The 23,983-nt window shown below is 37.6% G+C and overlaps 1 protein-coding gene across 2 annotated transcripts in view; it reads right to left on the reverse strand.

Annotated features, from left to right (window-relative positions):
• LOC108230459 (RALY RNA binding protein like) overlaps positions 1-23,983 on the reverse strand; it is a 105,497-nt gene that overhangs the window by 55,917 nt on the left and 25,597 nt on the right. For both annotated transcript variants that reach the window (XM_017406714.3, XM_017406716.3), the window contains exon 2: positions 2,537-2,810. In XM_017406714.3, the coding sequence (XP_017262203.1) occupies positions 2,537-2,792 (256 nt within the window). In that variant the 5' untranslated portion in view covers positions 2,793-2,810. The remainder of the gene's footprint in view (positions 1-2,536; positions 2,811-23,983) is intronic.

Consider the following 23,983-nt stretch of genomic DNA (forward strand, 5'->3'; position numbering starts at 1 on the left):
TTTGGCATGCGCTGTAATTCAGGACGTGACTTCACAACAGTAATGTTAATATTGGCAACTAAGGTAAAGTTAAATTAACTGGATAGGACTAAGATTTGGAAATTTTACTTTTATTTGTGGGGTTGACCACAACTTTACTTGCTTTCACTAAAATTGATCTTCAAAGCAAGCTAAATATTGTAAATATCAAAGTTTTAGGTGCCAGTGATTTCACCCATTATGCTTCATAAGGCTTTCATGAACACATAAACATTGAAACAAGTAAATACAAATATTATCTGTTTCTATTGATGGGATGTTCAGATAGGATCAAACTGAAATGATTTACTGAGTAACTCCAAAAAACTTGATTACAAAAATTCCTTAAGGAAAATGTTTCCGATTTTATGTTTCATTAATTTATTTAATCCATGTGACTGCACACTGCTCAGTAGTCACTATGTTTCACGGGAACAGGTACTATCGCACAACATGCTCACACTACATTAAGGAGAAATGGAGGAAGAGGGAAAATACAGAAGAAAATCAAATAAAAAATACAAGTGACAAAAAGCTGAGGCTATACCAGAAGAAAAGCAAAAATCTTGCCACGTTAAAAGTAAATTATCTTTTGCAAGTGCAAGAGCAGCGAGATCTTTGTACAAACCGTAAATGAATGGGTTTTTGATTAAAACTGCCACAAAACCAGCAAACAGATGCAGCTCTGTGAACCATTACACACAAAGTGGAGCACCGAGTTCGAAAAATGTTAGACTGGGAGTTGTAACAATGAACACAGCGGATGAAATGAAACAATCCAGTGGTTCTGCAAATTTTTGTGCACAAACACATCCCTGCTAAAGAAACCACGAGTTGTTGCTTTTGCACATTTCCAGGAGAGAGGGCTTGAATTGTCTCAAAAATGACAAGGAGCTCACCTGCCTTCAAACTGATTCACTGTCAAAAAAAAAAACATTTCCAGAGGAAGACAGACAAAAAGTTTTAAACTGTCAGGACAAGGACAATATGCTACACTCAGGAAGGCCGAGCATTCTTATATTCAGCTCTGCAGAGCCTTTATTACCTTGGAACAATAAAAGCAAAACACGAAAGGATTTCTAATAAATAAATAATAAATCCCTGAATCAAGTTTTGTGGGGCTCTGGCCTAAGCAAGTGCACCTTGTTCTGATAGTGGCAAAAACAAAATAAATAACATTTTAAAAGTGCAAATGGGGGAACTTTATTTACTGTAAGACTTCAACTCCTAAAACGACATATTGTAGCTAAACACACCTCCACATGTAGTGCCTCTTTGGACTTAGTGTTCCCTCAAGGTAGCTCATTTTACCATTTCCCAAACCAAGTCAATGGGCCTAGTACAGTGGTCAATCCTGGTGCTGGAGGGCTGCTATCCTGCACTTTTTTGGTGGTTTTCTACTTTGACACTCCTGATTTGGATGACTGAGTGTTTAACGCGCTCCTGCAGAGCTTTAAGACCTGCTGAACGGCAGGGAAACAACTAAAACATCTTGGATAGTGGCCATCCAGGACCAGAACTGGACACCACTGGTCTAGTGCATCTAATCAGTAATATCCTGTCTATTTTATTACACCTTATCATGTCATATAGTTTGTATAAATGGTTTTACTTGTGCAACATACGACTCAGTAATACTCGTATGTTTTAGGTTGCTGAAACACCAAACTCCTTACATATGACTGGCTGGAATTATCCAGTTCCTAACATTTAAAAACATTGTTTTCATAGCACTAGTGTCTAGGAAAATGCTTTGCTGGAGTTTTTGCAATTCATCTTTCAGCTTCACAAAGATGTTAGATAAGGTCTTCGACAAACGCCTTCACAAACAAAACCAACTCTAAATTTAAACATTAATGGCCTCTCTATTCACCTCCAAGGTCAAAATCAGAACATGTTCCTGGATTCTTCCGATACTTTCTTAAAGTTCAGATTATTTGGAGAGCTACCTTGTGACTCAAATATTTTGCCTTCCTTCCACGAGCGAAACAATTTCACAGTCAACATCCCCTTAAATAACCCACTGCAAAGTGTATGCACAGGGGAAAAGAAACGCTTGCGCAGCATAATGTAGCAACATCCAGTGGCACTTAACAGATCATGTTCTGTTCTAAACTGTTTGCTACAAGAACTTTGACATGCTGCTGGCAAGATGCTGTTAAGTAAATGTGAAAATGACGCTGCGCTAATGGATCATTTAACAGTTTCAGAGGGGATTTTCTCCGAAACAGCTTGACAACAAACCGAGACATTTCAGCGGTTCAGGACTACAGAGACAAGGGAGGTTCTAAACTCAAAGTCTGAGAGATGCTCAAGGCATTTTCTCCTCCTAAGGGAGACAATCCAGTTCGCGAACAAAAAAATGAAGCTCGAAGGAAATATCTTCTATTGAACTGAAAGTTTCTTGAAGTGAAGCAGGAGCCGTATCTTATTAGCCATTCATTAGTTCCTTAATGACATCTGAAATGAGTGTAATGCAGAAAGGGCTTACAAAAGAATTAAAAATGCAAAGACTCACCGAGAGGCTGTCCGGCAATGATACGAGCATTTTCTCCTGCCACAGCTGCTCGGGCGTTCCTTTCATTTATGTACTGTACGAAGGCGTACCCTTTATGCACGGAGCAACCAACGATCTTCCCATATTTGGCAAAGATGACCTCTATGTCGGTCTTCTTTACGATGGCTGTGTTGAGGTTACCGATGAAGACTCTGGAGTTGAGGGAGCGAGGGTCATTCTTATTGGTCACGTTGCTGGTCTGGAGTTTACCAGTCATTCTCCTCCAGTTGCCCTCCTGGGGTACAGACAGAAGAGGGGTGGGGAGGGGAAGGGGAAGAACTTTAGAGGTTGGGTAGGCCAGCTCCAGCTTATCTGCCCCTGAGAAAAATACACTCAAAATGTTTAATATTATAACAAGTAGCTTCAAGGGTTATAGTTGTTCTCAACTGCTGCTTTTCATAGCCGTAAATTTGTAGTTGATATTTTATGCTGAAAATTAATAATGTTGCAGATTAGTAAAAAATTAAGGAAAGAGTAACTTTTAGAGTTGCAATTTAGAAATATATAAAAAGTAAAAGAAAAATTAAGAATTCATCTCAACTGACTTCTCAACAGCTGTCATACAAATAAGAATAAGTTCATTATGAGGGGAAAAAATGAAGTTATCTTTAGTTAGATGAAATTACAAACAAACATCAAACTTATTTTTTTAAATCAAATTTTAAGACTTGAAGGCTAAAGCACAACCTAAAATGTGAAACTGCAACTAAAAATTTGCCTATTTTCTTTTAATTTTCTTGCAATCTTGACCCGACAACAGTTCCACACCAGTGGGATCCTGTCTTCAAAATACAACATATCTAGGCAGCTAACTACTAGCATTTAGCTATACTACAGTATAAGCTAAAAGTAATTCATTTCAGTCAGTTACAAACCTTTTACACACTTTATTCTTTTCATATTATACATTTTACTCAAAAATGTAAAAAGATCTAGAAATTATACAATTTTATTTTTGTCTTGAAAATTATTTATGCTGCTAAAGAAGGACCTACGCTGTGAATTCAATAGGAGCAGGAAAATGAAAAGTTAGCCTCAATTGGACCCAACTAAATACAGCTATTTAGTTTATAATTATTTATTTAACAATAAATATGTTTGGTGCATGCTGGGTATTTTGTTGGAATCCTAATTATAGTACATCTACTCTTTTTTGTTGATAGTAGTTTATGTAGTTAAAGACCCACTTGACTCCCTGTAAATAATGTAAAGTGACACATCAAGGTCATCGGCCAGTCGACTGTTTACGCACGCCATAAATTTGCATGGTTGAAATGTTAGCACTGCGTTGCTGAGGGGAACATAAGAAAGAGCGGCGTGTGCAATTTACTCTGCTTTGTGAGAAATCAAACCAAGTGGCTGCCAGATGGAAAGCTTTGCTATTTCAATACTCGTATTGTTGCATCAGTCGTGCTTTGTGTACTTTCAGTGCAAAATGTGTAGACTGTAATTTGTGATACAATTTATTCAGATTTTATGTTTTGTCGAAATTGCAGTGTACAATAGCCTCAGATTTGTTGCACTTATTTCATCTTTCGTGCTGTCTTTCTGGCTTGCATGTCAGTTTTTATTATGCTGCAGGATCAGGGAAGTCCTAAAGGAAAGGATGCACATTCATCACCTATCAAAAGCAAATAAGTTAATGAACACTTAGATTTCATTTTTCCAATGGAAGCAGATGATTGCATATTTACATAAGTGATGAAATCCTGGTTTGCGTTACAATTCTAGTTCCCAAATGGATTAAACTGAGTGAATTAATTATTATAAAATGTTGAGAAGGAAACACTGAATATTCAATATTTACCTACTCCGAGTCTCTGTCCCTGACACAAGGTGATAACAACTACTCAGCTTTGAGACGGAAAACCTCAATAAGGAATCCAATCCTCGGTAAATAGGATTAGTTACCAAGGTAACGCTGATGTTGTTGGAATATCATGTGCAAACACACACAGGCACACAGATTTTTCTCACAGGCAGTCTTTCTTTCTTGATCCTACAAAGCTTTCTTTAGTAAAAGGGTCGTTGATTTATACAACTCAGATTACCCTGTCCTCATTTTAACAATTACAGTGTCGTTTTAGTCTGAAGAGCTAAACTAAAATAAGTTTTATTAATAAATTACATGAGTTTCTTTTCCTAAAAAATACAGGAAGAAGATGTTTCTTTTTTCAAGAATCTTTGGATTCCAACCAAGAAAATGATAGTGACAAAGCTTGTGACCACGTCTAAAGCCGGTTTAAATATACAAACTATTCTAAAAACCTTACTAAACAAGGGCACGTTGACAACAAAACCAATCTTAACAACCACAAAAGCATTTGTAAAAATGAATGACTTCTGGTTTAGGAACAGTTATAGTAGAAATATATAATAAGCAACCATTTTTAGATGCAAGTTGGTATCTGCAAACTCTCTAAGGATCCCTACTTGGTGTGTCATGACTGAGCTAGATTATCAGAGCAGCCATAAAAAAATACACTTGTGTTTACACTCAAATGTGAGATTATACTTAGTAACTTTGTTCTGAGCTTCATCCAGGTTCAAACTGTGCAAGTATCAATAAAGAACACAAAATCTGATATTTTTGTTCAGTCGCTCAAAACTCCTGCAGATAATTTCCACAATTTGCACCGTCTTGTACTATTCTTTATATATATATAAAAAAAGAAGTGTGTAATGTCATACTCGTCTTATTAACTTCAAATTTGTTTTTGGTTGAAATCCTCCTTGTTTCATCAAGAACTACTAATGAGATGTGGTTTACTTTGAAAATGTTTTACAATGTTTTGTCTGATTAGCTTCTCTCTATGATATGTGTGAGAAACGGCACGTTTTATACTTTTGGAGTTTTTTTTCTTTCTATCCAGACTGACACAGATTTATTAAAAAAAAAGAAGAAAAATGGTTGGCAGGGCAGCACAACTTGCAAGTAGTAAATAGTGATGGCAACATCAAAACAGCGTTTCGGTACGTTTCGAGTCATTGTTCCACAACCTGTTCTTAATGCAGAACGTCACGTGACCGTTCCACTCTGCGTTCCTTTACATCAAGAACTTTTGAGAAATATCACAAAACCGCTGACTGAAATTCAGTTAAACTCAAACAAAAATACAGCAATCTTATTATCTTATTTACAAATAAAATAATAAATAAAATATTGCAGCGTCACATAGTGAAAATACTTTCTATGTGAAGGGTTATTTCTTGTCTCTTCCCCTGACTGGCGACTGATTCTCCTCCCGGCATTAAAACATATTTCAGAGCTCTGTGTGTTTTTAAAATCTTGCCTCATTAACCCAAGTGTCTTGTCGTGAGCGTGGTTTCAGATTGATATTGATATTGATGTGAAAAGCGCTAAAAAGCATCCCCGTTCTAACTTTGATGAACAGATTGTTTTTCTGAATAAAAAAAATTAAATGTACAGAAGCCCCTTCTACAAATAAAAACTGAGTCTAATAAAATATCCTTCCATTATTTCTTATGCTTAGAGTTAAGCTTTTTTCTGTTTACTTTAGTTATGTGATGGGAAATCAAAAAAACAATTTCATAGCTCAATGTAACCATTGTGTTTTGCTGGGTTTGTGAAAGACATTAAATCTTTAGTAGTAGTAGTAGTAGTAGTAGTAGTAGTAGTAGTAGTAGTAGTAGTAGTAGTAGTAAACTCAGGGGATCGCAAAGAGAACCAGACAGTGCATAACTACAACAATGAGCTAGTAGTGTTGAAAAGCAAAGAACCAGGATATATAGGCTGGCGCTGACGAGGAATTGGACACAGGTGACTAATTGTAAACCAGGAATAGGTGAACGGGTGTGGCAGGCTGACAAGGAAAAGTACTGACTGAGGGAGAAGGTGGCAAACAACCCATGGAGGCACAGGTAGCAAAACAAAACAGGAAACATTGCAGCAAAAACACAATCAGCAGAACTAAGCACGGGAATCGCAAAAAAACAGAACATAATCATCAAACCCGGCACTAAAAGAACACCAAAAAACAACTCAAAAACCCCAGATCCTAACAATATATGAATTTAATTCTATGTTGAATTTTAGAAAAATACAAAACTACATGGCTAAAAGTTCAATTAATGAAATAAAAACAACAGCCACAAGTGGCCCACATGTAGCTGCAGGTTGCAGACCCCTGAGATAATACACTGATCATCAGCTATGTGTGTAAGTGCATTACACTCCTCTAATATATTTGATAACTTTGACGATCACCAATGTTTTGCGAGCATGCCTGCATGTATGGAAAAAGGTGACATTATTCAGCATATCAGGATTTGGGACAGAACACGTGTGAGGCTGTGCTTCGGTACAGCTGAGTGCCGACTCATGTTTAAAATCCCGCTTCAGCGTGTTGTTTCTATGTGTGGGCGTGCATGAGGGGGGATTCACTGCTGCTTGCAGTCCATTAAGTGACCTTGATGTTTATCAGCAGCCACCGTTGGAAATTAATGTGGTGCAGGTACACAAACATACATGCACTCCCACCATCTAACAGCACTCTGAACTACCAGTCCGACACAAACCCCATATTTATGTTTGTGAACAGGTCACAGGGAATGTGACAAATCAGTGGAGAAGTGTTAGATTGCTTCTCTTGTCAGATAAATCAGGAGGGGGTACTGGTCACGGAGCTATTTTACAGCTTCTTTCTGGTATATTTCATGTTGACTTCCCTGTTGTTTTCCTTAGAGTAAGACACTAATTTAATCCATCAGTGGCTCACATCTGACCTTGCATTTTAGCAAATTTGCCATCATGAAGAGAAGCATGAGAGATGTGAAAAGCAGCTAGGTGAACACATGAAGAAAAGCGGACTTGATGTTTGTTATCTTTAGCACAAATGAGAGCTTCATTCCCAAAAAACGCAGCCTGCAAACTGCTTTTAGAGAGAAAAATTATGATTTCAAAGCCGCTACCCCTTTCTGAAAATGATTACAGCTTTTACAGTACCACATTTTGTCAGTATAGAGCACAAGAAAGATGAGTCCTCATTTTCACTTTTATATCTGCGTGTTCATGTATGAAAAACTGCAACAGTTTTTCAAAAGGCAAATGTCTCTTTATGGAAAGGAAACATTTTGCAGTTCTGGCATAAAAAAATGACACAAATGTCATGCTTTTGACATTTAGATTGTATAAAAACGAATGTCGATCACATTCTGGAGATAAAGACACGTTGATAAGGTCAGTGGAAAAAAGAATCAAGGTTATATTTGACAGCTCTGCTGTGTCGAGGTGGTGGTTTGGTGAAAATAGAAAGGTTTTACTTTATAAGCAGGCATACTATGTTCTTGCTTCATAATGCATTGTGCCTCTGTAGGCGAACCCTTAAAAGGTTGATATTGTTTGGCTCCGGTCACCTGCTTAGACATTCTTCCATAGGTGGAAACTCATTGAATTGATTCCTTTTGTAATTTCCTACCCCTCCACCATGGTACATTTCTTTTGCCTCAGCCACTACACTCAGATTGTTGCCAAGGCAGCTTGACAGACTGCTGCTTACTGAATCAGAACACTGAAAGGTAACCTGATACACCTTTTTCACTGGTGTTGCTGCCATGTACTGCAGAGCCGAAATAATTGCCTCGTGGGTTCCGTCCATTAATACATTGTCTGTCTGCGTGTCTCTGCAGTGAAAGAAATGAGAACAACTGTGAAAAAAGATTCCTTCTATTTGGGAATCAATGTCTTCATTTGTATTATAGGCTGCAAAGCATCTCGTCTCAGCACGCCAGTTATTTGTGCACTTCTGAGGATTGTGGCTGAAATGACACTGGCCTGCAAAGATAAACTGCAGTCATAACATTTTACCCAATTTTAAGCTAAAGGAATAGTTGCCTAAATTAGATTTATTATGAGCAAAATAGAGCTTATATATGAATTAACTGTCATTACAGATTTCAACTGGCCATTTTCTGAAAAATGACTCTAGTCTCCAAGACAGAAAGACAGAAAGCTAATTTTCTCCCCATTTTCAATCACCTTCTGCCCTTTGGCTTTATGACTGAAGGTACACACTGCTGGGCTGAAATTAAATTCAAAATTTTAAAATGGCTCACCAAAGAGGGTCTATAAAAAGTGGAAAGAGCAGCTTCTAAATTTACCAGCTCCAGGTGTTTTGACGCACAGTAAATATGAAATAAACTACACTCAGTGGGGCAGTTATGCAGTGTCACTATTTATGGCTTTTATAAATCATGACTGAGGTTTTTTTTTTTTTTTGGACAGTGGTTGCAGAGATTCTATTCAAAACACGAGGGAAAACTCACACAAGGCAACTGAAATGTGTCAGTCGCATTGCGCCGGCTCAATTGTTTACATCAACGACAATAGATGGACATAAAACCAATTGATTCATTTCATGCTATTGATCAGGTGTGATGACAAATCAGATTAAAAAATAGGTGGACTTAGAATTGAATTGTCTCTAATCGATTGATTCAAAGCTCCATGCAATTCATACTGTTGACTATCACACACCCTATGATAAGCACTGGCCAAACCTTTTTCACTCATTTGCTTTGTTTTTCCTTTGCATTTTGTGCCCTTTCGATGTGTATAGATTTTAAAAAGGTATTTTACGGTCCAAAAACAAACAGATAAATCAGGTTCATCAGTTGCTCTGATTTCTGAAAATTGGCATCAGAAATGGCCGTTAAAAACCCAGAATTGATCGACCAGAAGAAGAACCATTAGTGCAAACACACAACAGCTTTTATTCCATCCATCCATCCATCCATCCTATAGCTGCTGACTCTTTCATTATTAATAGTAAATAAGATAAACTGTCATGTTTTATGATGTCACTTTATCCAGAACAGTAAAAAGTATTCAAGTCCTTCAATTTACTTGAACACCAAAGTGTTAGGTAGTGTTAAGTGCCAGCAATAACCACAAGTCTCCCACTGATCTATCAAAGGTTAAGCTTGAGACACCAAAGCATGCTACACAAAAAGAAAGTTTTTCTTACTAAATGCTTAGTATTTTATATATATTTAATAATTCCTTTATACTTGTGTGGTTATGGTCTTGGGAAAAATGCTACCATGTTTGCCTCATATATCTTTTCCAACTTCAATGCTAAAGCCTCTCACAGCAGGGCCCTTTTCGTTTCACCTGCGGCAAATCTCATTTTCCAGCAAATAGTTGCTACATGCTTTGAAGCCCCAGCCATTTTTATTCCCTCTGAACTCTGTTCTCAGAAAGTTCATTGACTATTAGGAAGCCCAGAGCAATGACACAATTAGCTAACATGCAAATGGAGTCATTTCTCTGTTGGCTCTCATTTACCTGCACCTGGGAGCTGGGTAATATGAGATGGGAGAAACTCATTCATGCTGCAGCATACCAGGCATTGGTTGATAAGTGGAAGGTTTTATTATCCAGGGACAGTCTGTTGTTTGTGATAGACAAGGAACACTTAAAAAAAAATAATGACAAGCTAGAAATTTGTGGCTCCACAACCCTAAAAGTAATCTTGTCAAGCACATTCAACTGCCAAATTAGATTAGTTTCTAATCCAGTTTGATTGACTGGAAATTAATCAGGTCTCTGTAACAAGACACACTGTGATTGTTTAAAAAAATGTCTTCTCTATTATATACAAATATTCAACATATTCAATCTGTGAACTGTGGAGGTAATATGAGAATTTGAATACAAACATGTGAGTTAAAAGCTTTTTATATAATGTGAAGTATGGCTTGGTTTTATCTAAAGACCCAATTGTTGGTCTTCTAGGAATTGAGTCTATATGTTTCATGTCATTTTTGAATATTGTGGTCTTCGGGTCAATTATAAATGCTTCTCTATCTCTCTCTATCTCTCTCTCTGTGTTGAGGGCTTCAGAAGGTTTAAAAGTTTGTCTGCCTTGTGGTGTTTTTACAGTCTGGGCCAGTTCAACTTATTGCTTATAACAAGAGTGTACCTAAAAGAAGGATTAGTACCAACCACCCAAGGCTGAACTGCAGACGAGGGACAAGTAAGTAAATTGCACACCTATCAGCACTCTTAACTATCATCATTGGACCAAAGCTATTGGATATACACATAAAAAATGTAACATATAGTGTATGTGTCTATGTAGGAGATATGCAAATGTGAACACAAGCATTCATTTGTAGTTGTGTTTTCTGTTTTAAGTTTAATAGTAATTTTCATTGCTTTAAAGCTAAAAAATAAGAAAATTTAGTACATAACTTTCTCTCCTGTTGTATTGAGTGTGTTGTGTAATGGTAGTTTTGTAAACTACTGTATTGCAGCCAAAACAGACACAATGAAAAACATGAGAGCAAACCAAAACTGCAAATCTGGGCCAGATAACCTGGAGTTGGGAGATGACAGAAAAATACAGACTTTTCCTGAGAGAAACAGCACATTTGTATTAGTTTGCATCATAACGCAAACTTATTGCATAATCCACTAATCATCTAAAAACAAACAAAAAAAATGTTGGTGAAAGTAAACCGTATTACACATATACATGTATACGTATATTAAAACAGAAGCTTTGACTTGTTATAAGTTAAGGGTTTTTTTCAGCTTGCCATATCTCCTACTTAAAACACACAAAACATGTGTGATGACCAAACACTTCGACAACTTTTGATTCAAAAATTATTTCCAGTACAACTTAAAGCTGTTGCAAAGTGTCTATTTCTTTGAGGCTTATTTTCTAGTCTGCATTTCTGTCTGTCTGTTTCTCAGGGAGTGACAGACCCATGTGTGTGGTTACCATGGTGACCCAAATGAGCCACTGGCAGCAGGTTCAACATATCTTTGGAGCTTGGTGCAAACTGTCGTCTTTTTGTCATCTTAGATTTTTACTCAAGTAAGTCCCAAATTACCATTAGACTTTAGAAAAGAAAGTTGAAGTAAGTTGAAATTCCCTGAAAAAACTAAATTGGCACCCTTCATCATGTTTTCAGAGATTTAGCATATTTCAACACATTTTCTGCAGGAAAGTTATAGAAAAAAATGCTCCAGCGCTTTATTGGGTGTATTAATCTACACTACGTGTTTGACTGTGATAAAAAATAGAAACTGTAGTTATGAGTTTATAACCTTAAGCAGTCACACTGCTGAACAGCAGTGCATTTTGTCAAGAAAGGAGGCATTTTGCCTAATCTTGTTGGCAGCTTCCTACAAGTGACGGTTCACAGAAAGATACTTCTTATTTATTAGTGAATATGAGCTGCGCTGTGCTCTACAACCTGTATTATAAATGGATGACAGGCATTCTTTGGACTTCAAAGGCTTGGCAATGGCTCAGGAGAATTTAAATAAATGTACAATTCATTATTTATAGAATTACCATAAAAAACTAAAATAATATCTGTATAATGTAACCACAACAAATAAATTCTTTCAGTTTTCTTTGGGAGCTACATATGTGAATATACAGTTATGTCTTCTGCTTTTGAGGTAAAATCCAATGAGATGGAAGAAAGATAAATTTAGCATTGCCTCCCCTCTGGTGGTGCTGCTGGTTGGCCATCTGCACGGATGCAGTGACCTGTGGGTCAGCAGGGGCCACACCCGGCAGTGGCTGTCCTCAACTGTAGCACTGAAACTGTTTGATGAGAAGAAGCTCAACTCTCACCCTCTTTGGTATTTCTGCTGGTTGTGTAGCAGATTGTCGAGGCTGAAATTCACTACGAGGCAAAATTCTGTTGTCCATCTGCTGCGAAGTGCAGCTGGCCCATGCATATGTTCACTCTGCAAGTAACTAATATCTTGTAAACTTCATTGATTTCATATTGGAGGTAAGAAGCCAAAAGACCTCAGTGTAGATGTGGATCGTTGGCCAAGAAAATCTGGCCATGACTTCCCTTTTTGTGGCCATTAGATTTCTGTGTCCCAAATTGCCCGTTTCCAAAGTCAATTTGATTTTTATTTGAGATCAGTTTGCCAAGTGCGTAGTACATGCAAAATTTATTCTGGTCACTCATCTTTTCCAAAAGGAAGAATAAATATTAAAGAGGTATTAGCATTTAGATGGTGGCCCTGAGGTGAAAAACAACCCCACTGGACAAAAACCAACAATAAAAGCAAAATAACAAGTTAGACGACACAAATATCTAAAAGAAAATGCAACAGGACAAAGCTGTTTCCCACAATGCTGAGAAAAAAGAAACATAAAATGCATGCTTTTTTTTGTTGGGCTCTATCCATGGTGGTGCATTTGTTTCTCAAACATTGCAACTGGGAAGTTTGACATAGGAGCCATGAATAAATACAAACTGAACAGGATGCATTGGCCACAAATAAAAGCGACAGTTTGGTGTGAAGGGACACGCAGGAAAGTGAAGTCTGAAACAGCTTTCAGTTGAACTTTGATGATACAAATCTCCATCATGTTATGTTTATACCTCTGACTGCTCCCTCCACTTATTGCCCAAATGTTCAAAGCGAGGAGAAACTTTGTGTAACACTTCGACAAGGTAGAAAAAAAACCTCACCAACCTTGCATCATAAATTTCAAAGTAACTGCAACACTTCAAAAGCTTCCTCACGGTTCAGTGACTAATCTTCAAAGTCATGCCAAGGATGGAACTGATAGTGCCGCCGCGTACAGCAGGTACAAACAACGCTGAGGAGTGAGGCGTCGAGAGAAGGAGAGAGAATAAAGCTGAACGCTAATTGAGACAAAGTCTGTCCCTCGCTGGTGTGAAGACATTTGGTAATTACAGTCACCAGAGAACCAATCAGTCTCATGAATTCCCCGTTAGAGATTGAGGCCAGACATTAGGGTAAACTGCAGAATTACCTGTGATAGTTGGAGGTTCATCCTTGTCATCACAGAGCTTTCAGAGGATCTGTCTAAACTTTGTACTGTGTGGTATAGCACAGGGCTTTTTTGATTAAAGAGAATATGTTAAATCAATATGTCCTTACTAATTAAGTTAGAATGCAACTTTCAGCCTTTTCACTACCAAATGCCACTAATCAGGATTTCTAAGGGATCTGCATTGCCTTGTTCCAGTCATAGACTAAGCCAGATAAAATTGACTTTAAGGAGCAATAGTCGAAACGTGGTGCTGAACAAGACACAAGGACCAAATCCCACTTTACCCCTAGCTTTCACATTTTAGCACTTGGTTTAACACATTCATGCAGTGGATGAAGGGTGTGCATTTACTTTTAGTGATGTAAAACAAAGAGACACAGAACTCTTGAAAATAGATTTTTTTAGGGACACATTTGACAACAAATTGGTTTTGGCTTAAAAAAAAACAACAACTCAACAGTGTAAGTGTTTTACTATTATTATTTCTTTTTCTGGCACAAAATATACTGAAGGTAGTTGTGAATTGTAGTATATATTTCTTATGTATTTATTTGCACCTACATGCATGTGGCTTAATCAACTCTTATGTGGACCAGGCTTACAAAGACCCTAACTACCTTCAGGACGAAGGAGAGGGAGAGTGATCTGCCTGTGAGTTCAGCCCACATAAAACAACTCACTGCAGTTCAAAAGCAGAAACCTCCATGTGTTTCAGTTTGAATAGAGAAAATCCCTGGAATGGAAAGCAAAATGTCTTAAAACCTTGTGTAATGTTTGATTTAATGTAATCTATCTATCTATCTATCTATCTATCTATCTATCTATCTATCTATCTATCTATCTATCTATCTATCTATCTATCTATCTATCTATCTATCTATCTATCTATCTATCTATCTATCTATCTATCTATCTATCTATCTATCTATCTATCTATCTATCTATCTATCTAGTCCATAGATCTGGTTTTGAACTGCATTGTTATTTTTATGTGTTTTTATTCAAGTTTCGAAAAAGTAGGTAGAAGAAAATGGATGGATGGATGTTTTGCAAAGCAAGCCAGTGCCAAATATCCTCGCCTCGGTTTTAGAGGTTTAAGTAACATAGAGGTGTGCAAATTAAACATTTCTTTGCAAGATTGAGTGAAATCAAGACAAAAGCCGAGCTCACTAGGCGTTCACTTCAATTGATTTCTCTCTTTTTAAAATGTGCATATCAGAGTAGCCTCTCGCAGTGAAGGGCACACTCTTAGCTGTCCCAGAGATTAAGAGCTGAGTCTTAAGAATCGAGTCCAAAAAAGGACTGCATCACTTTAGCATGAGGGTGTATGGCACATTTTATATTCTCCCCAACAAATGCTAAATACAGACCACAGCAATGGGTTGAGAAAGAAAAAGCTGATGACTAACAAATGAAACAAACAGAAATAACGTGTGAAAAAAAAAAGAATCTATATTAAAACAGCTTGCTGCATGTGGCTCCCACCCTCTCCATCTGTAAACTGACACTTCATCACACACTCTCAATTTAACTTATTCTAATCACACAGTATTTGTGCTATAACAAGAAGGTACAATTACCCGCCTCGAGATCTTACATTGGTCACAGTCTACTCTTTTCACATGATTTGTTTAAACCAGTATTCAAATACTGAACATATGATAGGATAAGCTCACTGAAAGCGATCATAGAATTGTCGATGAGCAAGTTCGCACTGGAGAGATAGTTTATATTTTTGAATGGTTATATTTACAGGCTTCGAAATTGCTTGTGACTGTGTGGTTCCACTAAGACCAAATTCTGTTTTAACCCTTAGAGCTAGACCTCTGTTTTGTGTATTCTTGCCACAAATTAGGGCTTTCTGTAATAAATGTGGAGAGCAAAGAGGTAAAACTCTTTAATTTAAGATTTTCAGGGTCACACTTTCAGTTTAGAGGCACAGTCTGAGCTGTGATAGCAAAGAAACATACAAACTTGTGCATTTTCTCTAGTAAAAAAATCTTTCAGTGCTGCAACAATTACTACGATGTCTAGTTAGGAGCATTCTTGTGTATATTTAGTATCACTGTTAATTCTCTTTATTATGCATAAAACATAGCATAAATGGATTCATATTTCACCATTCATAATATTTGATTGTCACAACAACCATTGCAATGTCTAGATTGGCAAAATATGATGTGTTTTGTTTGGCATTTATGTCAATCTCCCTGAGCAAGCATACATAATAATGTTGGGGATTGTTGTTAGCTAAATTACACCGCATATAAAGGTTTTGGTAAAAGAAATCAATGACAAAATAATGGTATTGTTAAAGAGGTGTCCTATTAATTAGTACATTATTTAAACCACCATTCAACCCTAAATAAAGGGCTAAATGATATGGGAATACTAAGTAAATGAGAAATGGGATAGACCTGCAGATGGAGTAACTTGACGAGCATCAAGTTGGACTTTTAAAAATGTTTGTTTACAAAAAAATCTGTAGTTTTCTGTACAATAAATTAACATGGTATTTCCTACCCAGAAGACTTGAATTAAACCTATACTGGCATATTTCACACAAAAATTTGAACCCTATATGGAGAAACAATACTTAAATAAACTGCACCAGTAAACCACACCACAAGCCTTCAATGTGTGTAGTAAATTATTTATTTACTTTCCTTCCCTCGCTCTTGCGTATTTCTATTTATCAGGTCTACTTGTGCAGCATAAATAGCAAAAAAAATCTTTACTGAAATGGATCAGAGAGTAGCATTTGCTAAAAAGAAACAAACGCACTCAGGCAGAGTGTAAGTGCAAGTGCACAAAACATAATACACATGAATAGGAATCCTAAAGTCACTCATAGGGAACAGCGTAGACTAACAAAGCAAATATAAAAGCAACAGAAAGCCCTTTACACGGCAGGCAGATCACAAGCCTACGTTTTGACAATCTGACACACGCTTGCTTTTGTGCAGCAGATGAAGCTTTCTGCCCTCCACACTTATTCTACTTTTTGAGTAATAAAGTCAAATCTCTGCACCATCTGGCTTTACGCGCAGCCCCAACAAGCTCGAGCAACTTCAATTGCAGCAGGCGAAACAAACAGCACATGCAAAAAATAGACAGGGAAAGAAAAACCCCACCAGCTCAGTGTCACAGTTCAGCACGAGGCATTGTCATATGCATTTATTCAAAATAGGACATCATATATACTCTCAAACCAAGCTGTTACTATCATAAAAAAGGATGTAAAAATCTCTAAACTTATTTTTCTGCTGTACAAATAATAACAGAATTGGATTAAAAGGATTTGAAATGACTGAAAGGTTCTTTCGGCACAACACTGGATGACATCTGAGCCTTAAAGCTCTGTGCCGAAGCTCGACCACATGACGACATACAAGCTGTGGATGAACACTCACATCCTTTTTTGTAATAAAAACAGCCACACATGAACTTAGACACTCAAATGGCACAAGTTTGTTTGAGGACAACCTTGCTCTAAGGCTGAAGGGCCACCTTTAAGTGGAAACAGCACTAGGGCAGTTTTTCAGCTGCACTAAGTCAACTGTCATCTTTTGACATGTCAGAAAAAATAAAGTAAAATCCCTCAAAATTTCTTTGTTAGAGCACAGACTGCTTAAAATGGCTCTCCCTGGAAATGTCAGTAGTGGAAAAACTTTGACACAGGCAATTTTATTTGAGAGGATTAGTGGCTGTTTATGTGTCAAATGTTAAAACAACTTAAGGTGAAGCAAACTGCTAAACCTTCGATTGTCTCCTTTACTGCCTTATCGCATTATTTATTTTCCAAGTTTGTTGCTTTGACTGACACCTTGTCCTAAGCCTTATACAATAAATGTCAGGTTGTATTATTGATGTTCATGGAGTCTTGGATGAATTGTCATTCCTTTATTTGTTCCTTTAAACAAGACAAAACTTAAAAAAACACTACTTGGAAACTAATCAAGAAACTTAGGAACAAAACTAAAGCCAAATATAACACGCAGATCATGATCAAGTCTTCAGAATTGTTTTGCTCTTCAGAAGGAGCCAACTTTCTTTAAGTGAAACTTGTTTTGACATAATCCTTGCCTGAAATATGAGCACTCCAAAGACAGAGTTGTCTCAGAGCTGGCTGTGAAGTGTTGAGATCTAAATGTAGAAGCGATATTCCACAATGCTCTGAACTGACGATAGTCTTTTATAGTGGAACAGTCTGGAAAAGTACAAAACATATCTTTTAAATTTTCATAAAAGTAAGGGCACTTAGACAACTCCTGCCGACTCAGTTGAAAAAATAAAAAGTGGTAACAAAGTAGAAATCAGAGCAACACTAATCTAACAAGGTGGATAATTTTGAATCTAGGATATTGGAATGTTTTCCGTGTTTGCAAGTAGTCACAGGAAGTTGTGTTTTACATGGTTTTAAGTCTCAAGATACTAGATGAACCCCAGAAGCCTGCAGTCCAATTTAACTCCTTTTCATACATACTTCTCACAACCCCACTTCAAAAACATCTTTACGTTGTAGTGCTTGTGAAGGTATTACACAATAATAGATTTTCTATGTGTGTTTACAAGCCTGTAATCATTGTAAAATGAACTACCCTAAAAATCAAGTTCAAGCGTATCACGTGCCATTATTTGCCTGCTCGCAAAGTTACGGATTTACTTGAATAAAATCTATAAACACTGTTGTGATAATGACTGTGCCCTGATTCCCTGCTTTGCCTTGCAGAGCTGAAGAGGATTAAGCTTGGGTTTCCTCAGCTAACCCAATAATATGTATGACACAGCTGCAGGCGGCTTAGAGTTTACTGCTTCATATCTCTCTGAGGAGCTCAGAGTACAGCACAGACAGGTCTGATGGGTCTCTGTCTATCACCTCTGCTCCTTCTCAGCTCAAATCCCTGATACCTTCTGCACTGCACCTCTCTTTTATTATATCAACACCAGTAGTTCCATCTGACTGCAGCATTTTCAGTTTGGCTCATGGGTAGCAACATTCAACAAACATTGTTATTTCCTGCAAAAGAGTACCTGTCTGATGGCAAGATACTGGCCTTGTCCCATGACTAATCAAACATAAAGCAGTAGGTCTGTTTTCTGACATTTTAAAGATGCTTTCAGCGTAGCGGTGTAAGCATGCAGCAAAACCCTGCTAAATAAAAGGTAAGTGATGACTCAGAAAAACTGAATAGATAAATTGCAGCCTAGACTTCTTGAACACAATAAACATGTATTATCAATACTTTTTTTCTGCTTATTCAAGACTGTGTCACGGAAAACCCAGACATCCCTCTCCTCACCAACATGCTCCAGCTCCTCCTGGGGAATCTCAATGTTGTTCCCAGGCCATGGAGGAAAATGCAGTATAATCAGGGAGCTCTGAGTCTGCCCCAGATCGCCCTCCATGTCTGAACAACCCCAGCTGACTTCTTTAGCTGCAGAAGACCAGAGGCTCTACTCTGAACTCCTCCCAGATGGCGGAGCTACCCTCCTGATCTTTACACCTGAGCCTGGCCACCCTATGGAGGATGATCATTTTAGCTGCTTTTATCCAGGATCTTTTTTCTTTTGGACATGATCGACACTTCATGACCACAGGTGAGGGTTGGACCAAAACAGACAGGCCTCGATTTATTGGATCATCTCCCACTCCATCCCGCCACCCCTCAGAGGCCAGATAATTGACCTCTTCCACTCGAGGACTCGGACCCAACCAAGAGGAAGAATTACACCTTTTTCTGGTTGAGAACCATGGCCTCAGACATAGAAGAGCTAACTCTCATCCCAGTTGCTTGACTCTCGACTGTGAACTACCTCAGTACACGTTTAAGGTCTTAGTTTGAAGACACCAAAAAAACACCTCAGCTGCAAAAAGCAGAGGCAGAATCCTGTCTATGAACACCACAAACAGGGTTAGAGACAAGTGTCAGTGTCTTTATCTCATACCAAGTAGCTTTTCAAACAATGTCTAGTACTTACAAATAAAGTATGAATATACCATACCATACCAAAAATCTATTGCATCCTCAATTAAGTTGCATAAATGTATTATTCACTCCCTGACACCTGTTGGTGACAGAAGTCAAATATTTGAGTATTTTCAAACTTGTCAAAACAGTAGATCTGAGACTGAACAAGAAGCTTTTGGAAAGAAATCAAATTAACAGAGTTTTTTTCCCACATGACACCTAATGAGCAGTTTCTTGTTATGGATTTAGTCCACATGGTGCCAAGTTAATATTCATCTAAAGTCCTGTTTGAAGTCACCTTATGAATATGAATTTAATGTTTACTCTCCATTCAGCCTCGCTTTAGTCTACATCAATTCTTGAGGGAGATGTTTGTCTCTTTAAGACAAATACAATCATAGCAGCTAAATACGCTGCTATGGTCACTGGCTACGCACTACCTTTATCTGTTGTTTTCTTTTGGACAGTGAGTTGAGGAGTTTATCGTAATCAAAGACAGCATTTGGAAAGATGGAAAGGATGTAAAGTAAAAGAATAGTTAAAGCTGAAAGGAATGCATGTAAAATCATTAAATCACCTTGGTTTATTTACTTTGTTTTCTTGTCTTATAAAAAATGACTCATTTTTTACAATTGAAGAGAAACAGAATAATAAACGACAGTTGCAGTTTATAAAATTTTGATGAACAACATGTTTAGTGTCACTCTGATTTATGTGAAATGCAGACATTAAGTTCATAGGTAAACAACACAAATGGAAAGAACAGGAGCAGTCGGAGACAGACTGCTTTGTTGTAAACATGATGTCTGTGTGCCCGTGTGCCTTTCCGACACTGCTGTCAGTTCAGATTAGATCCCAGAAGATATGAAGAGTCACCCAAAACAAAACTCAGATAAGAGCAGCGCTTTGGCTGTAGGTGTACAATCCTTTTTGACAGTAACAACATTTTAATCTGAATGTTTTGGTTTGGTTATGAAGCAATAAGTGGTTTTCCCTGAGATTCTGAAGTGTTCTGCTAAAACTGTATAAAGACAACGGTGGATATTAAAATATATAACACTGACTACATTGTTAAGTAACTATCTCCTCCTACTAATAACTCATCTGGATGTAAATTGATAAACTGTATGTGGATTTAAAGGTCAAGTCACAAAATGAAATATGATGAATGGTATTTCAAGCAGCATTTCCAGAATTACAAAAATAACAAAAATTAAAAGAGTCTTTTTGATGAATCCATCCATCCATCCATTTTATTTTCCATGCAGGGTTGCTATGGAGCTGGTGTCTGTCTCCAGCGGTCATTATGTGAGAGGCGGGGTACACACTGGACAGGTCGTAAGTCCATCACAGGAATACATGGAGACAAACAAGACAGACAACCATTCACACTCTCACTCACACCTAGTGACAATTTAGAGTTGTCAGCTAGCCTAACATGCATGTTTTTGGTCTGTGAGAGGAAACCAGAGAAAACCCATACCCATACCCATACAGGGAAAACATGCAAACTCCACACAGAAAAGTTGGGAAGCAAACCTGCAACCTTCCTGTGTCGCTGTGAGGCGACAACTAAGCTTACCAATTTGGGATTGGATAATTGATTCTTCAATAATTAAACTTTAGTATGGTGTTACATTAGTAGTTACTGTAAACCAGTTTATAGCCAGTACTAAAATAGGAGCCAGGGATGCTGTCAACCAGGTTTCTAGCTGCCAGCGTGATTGCTTCTGTTGTCACAATCGAGCTTTTGCATAACACGACCCTCACTGGAGGTGGAGCTTTGTTGAAGCACAGCAGAAAAGGACACAGAATTCCAAGTGCTTGAATAGGAGGCAGCTGGACTTTTTTTTTGTTTTTTTGTTTTTTTCAAGACATAGAACATCTTATTCAAAAGGCCTCTTCAGTTTTGATTATGAATTAGGAGTGAATTGGGACTTTTCGTGAGTTCCCGGTTTATAAATCATAGTAATTACAGTTTATAAGCATGAAACCCCTAACCAATACCCAGAAATGAAGAAGCTTTTTAGATGAGAGGTAAAACATCTTCAAAAAAACTGTTAACGATTAAATGTTTGCAATGATATAGCCAGTATATATTTTCCAGTCTTACTAAAAGGGTGTTTAAATGTTTAAATGTTCCCATAAGTTTTATACTTAAATTAGCTTACTACCCTGACCTAACTTGCCTCTTCCAAGCATGCATGAGAAACTACTATCGTCTTGACCTCTATAGTAACATAGCAATGTAACACAAAGTACTGGGAAAAATATGATGACTGCCATCTTTAGATATCTGTTTGTGATCACTGTAGAAAGTTTTTTACTGCTTAACCATTGGTGGCTGCACTAATGGGAAAGAATACTCCCACAGCTGAGGCCGATGGGAGGGTAGGTTACTGACAAATGCTGACATGTTGGGGGAGCAGATTAAAAAAAGTAGGCACAGTGATTTTCAAAGTTCCAGTTGAATGGAAGAGTCTAATGTGGCAATAAAACAGCCTGTGTCTTAGGGTACGCTCAGGTGGAGTTAAGTTCACATAAGGGTATGTAAAACCTGGAAGTCCTGAGGAAAAACATTTTGTCTTCTTTTTTATTCTGTTGTTAGGTGGCAAATCTCCTGCATTTATATATAAAGAGGCCATGAACCCTGCTAGACCAAGATTCAGTACATTACACTTCTTTATGTTCTGCACATTATGTCCCATTTCCAGTTTACACCCCAATCTCTCAAAGTAGGCAGGCAGGTATTTCGAAATAAAGTACCGCGGTATTGATTTTATGAAAGTTTTAGCAGAGTTGTTAGCAGTGGCCTGCAGTTGACAAACAGTATATTGAATGACCTAATAAGAACTTTCCTTTTTTTTTTCCAAAATGTTTTTTGTAGTCAATAAAAGTGTATTTTTCTCTTAGTTGAAATGAGTCCACATCTAATAGAGAACAAGTTCTCTCTGGACTTACTTGTACAATATTATAAAGGCTGTATGAAATTATAGTCAGTTTGGGCTAAAACGGGAGCGTGTGCCTTCGTTTGTTTGTATTTATGTTAGGGTTTTCTCTTTTTTTCAAGCCAATCAAAACCTCCAGAGACATCATGTCTCATGAATAATTAGTCAAATATCAGCTCAGATCTGGACTAATGTGCATAAACCTAAATATTGTTCAAATAATTAAGTTAATATAAAAACAACTGAAATGTGCATCACAAACAAAAGCTTTCAGAACCTGATTTAAACAAAACTATGACATACCAAGGTAAAACAATAAGTACTTTTTTTTACTGTACTCTCCTAAATTATTTATACTAGATATATCACTGTGCATATCTAAAAAAACTGTAGTAAATAAATGTAAAATAAAAGTGGGCTGTTTTGAACCAGTACAGAGTATGTTGGCAGTAAACGCATGCTATCTCGTAGCAGCTGTTCTGTCAATGACAGGAAACCAGCTATATTTTTTAAAACAAATTACCAAAGTGTGTGAGTAAGATTTTTATTAACCCACTAAAGCTGTAATTTCAGTAATTTTAATCTACAATGGATTGCTCTAAAAGGGAAACTAAAAAAACCCTTAACATTCTGCTGAATTCAGACAGGGTCTAAAGGGGATACGTTCATCAACACCCAACTGTGTCTTCAATTCCTTATCCTTCTGTCGGCAATCAATACAAGAGCTGAAGCATGCTGTTTTTTTTGCTGCTCGGTCATGTTTACTATGCAGTGTATGCAACAGAGACAAATCTCTAGTCGGTGGTATAATGACAAACAAAAAACAAGCTTGCTGCAGTTCATTTTAAAAGTTAGTTCCTTCTGAATGTGCCTTTTAGTTTGGTATTTTGTTCAATAATTGCAGAGTTAGTTCTTATTTAATATAAAACAACCAGGTTGTTTTTTCAACAGATCAAATCCAATTCCAAAGTTTTGTACCTTTCAGGACCTCTTCTTCTTCTTTTTTTTTGGCTGTTCCCTTTTCAGGGGTCACCATAGCAAGTCACCTTCCTCCATCTAACTCTGTCTTCTGTGTCCTCTGTCCTCACTCCAACTCCCTCCATGTTCTCTCTAACTGCATCCATATATCTCCTCTTTGTCTTTTTCCTGGCAGCTGCATCTCTAACATCCTTCTACCAATATACCCACTGTCCCTCCTCTGCACATGTCCAAACCATCTCAGTCTAGCCTCTCTAACTTTATCACTGAGTCATTCAACCTGTGCTGTACCTCTGATGACCTTATTCCTAATCCTATTCATCCCTATTACTCCCAAAGAGAACCTCAACACCTTCAGCTCTGCCACTTCCAGTTCTATCTCCTGACTTTTTGTCAGTGCCACTGTCTCCAAACCATACAACATGGTTGGTCTCACCACTGTCTTGTAAACCTTTCCTTTGACCTTTGCTGCCACCCCTTTGGCACAAATCACTCCTGAAACTTTTCTCCATCCACTCCATCCTGCCTGGACTCTTTTCTTTTCCTCTTTACCACACTCCCTGTTTTCCTGGACGGTCGACCCTAGGTACTTAAACTCCTTTGTGACCTCAGCTCCTTGTAGCCTCACTGTTCCACCTGCCTCCCTCTCATTCACACACAGGTAGTCTGTCTTGTTCATATCTCCAATTCTCCAAGTTCTCTTCC

Source organism: Kryptolebias marmoratus, linkage group LG21 (assembly GCF_001649575.2).
Source record: "Kryptolebias marmoratus isolate JLee-2015 linkage group LG21, ASM164957v2, whole genome shotgun sequence".
NCBI classification, from domain to species: Eukaryota; Metazoa; Chordata; class Actinopteri; order Cyprinodontiformes; family Rivulidae; genus Kryptolebias; species Kryptolebias marmoratus.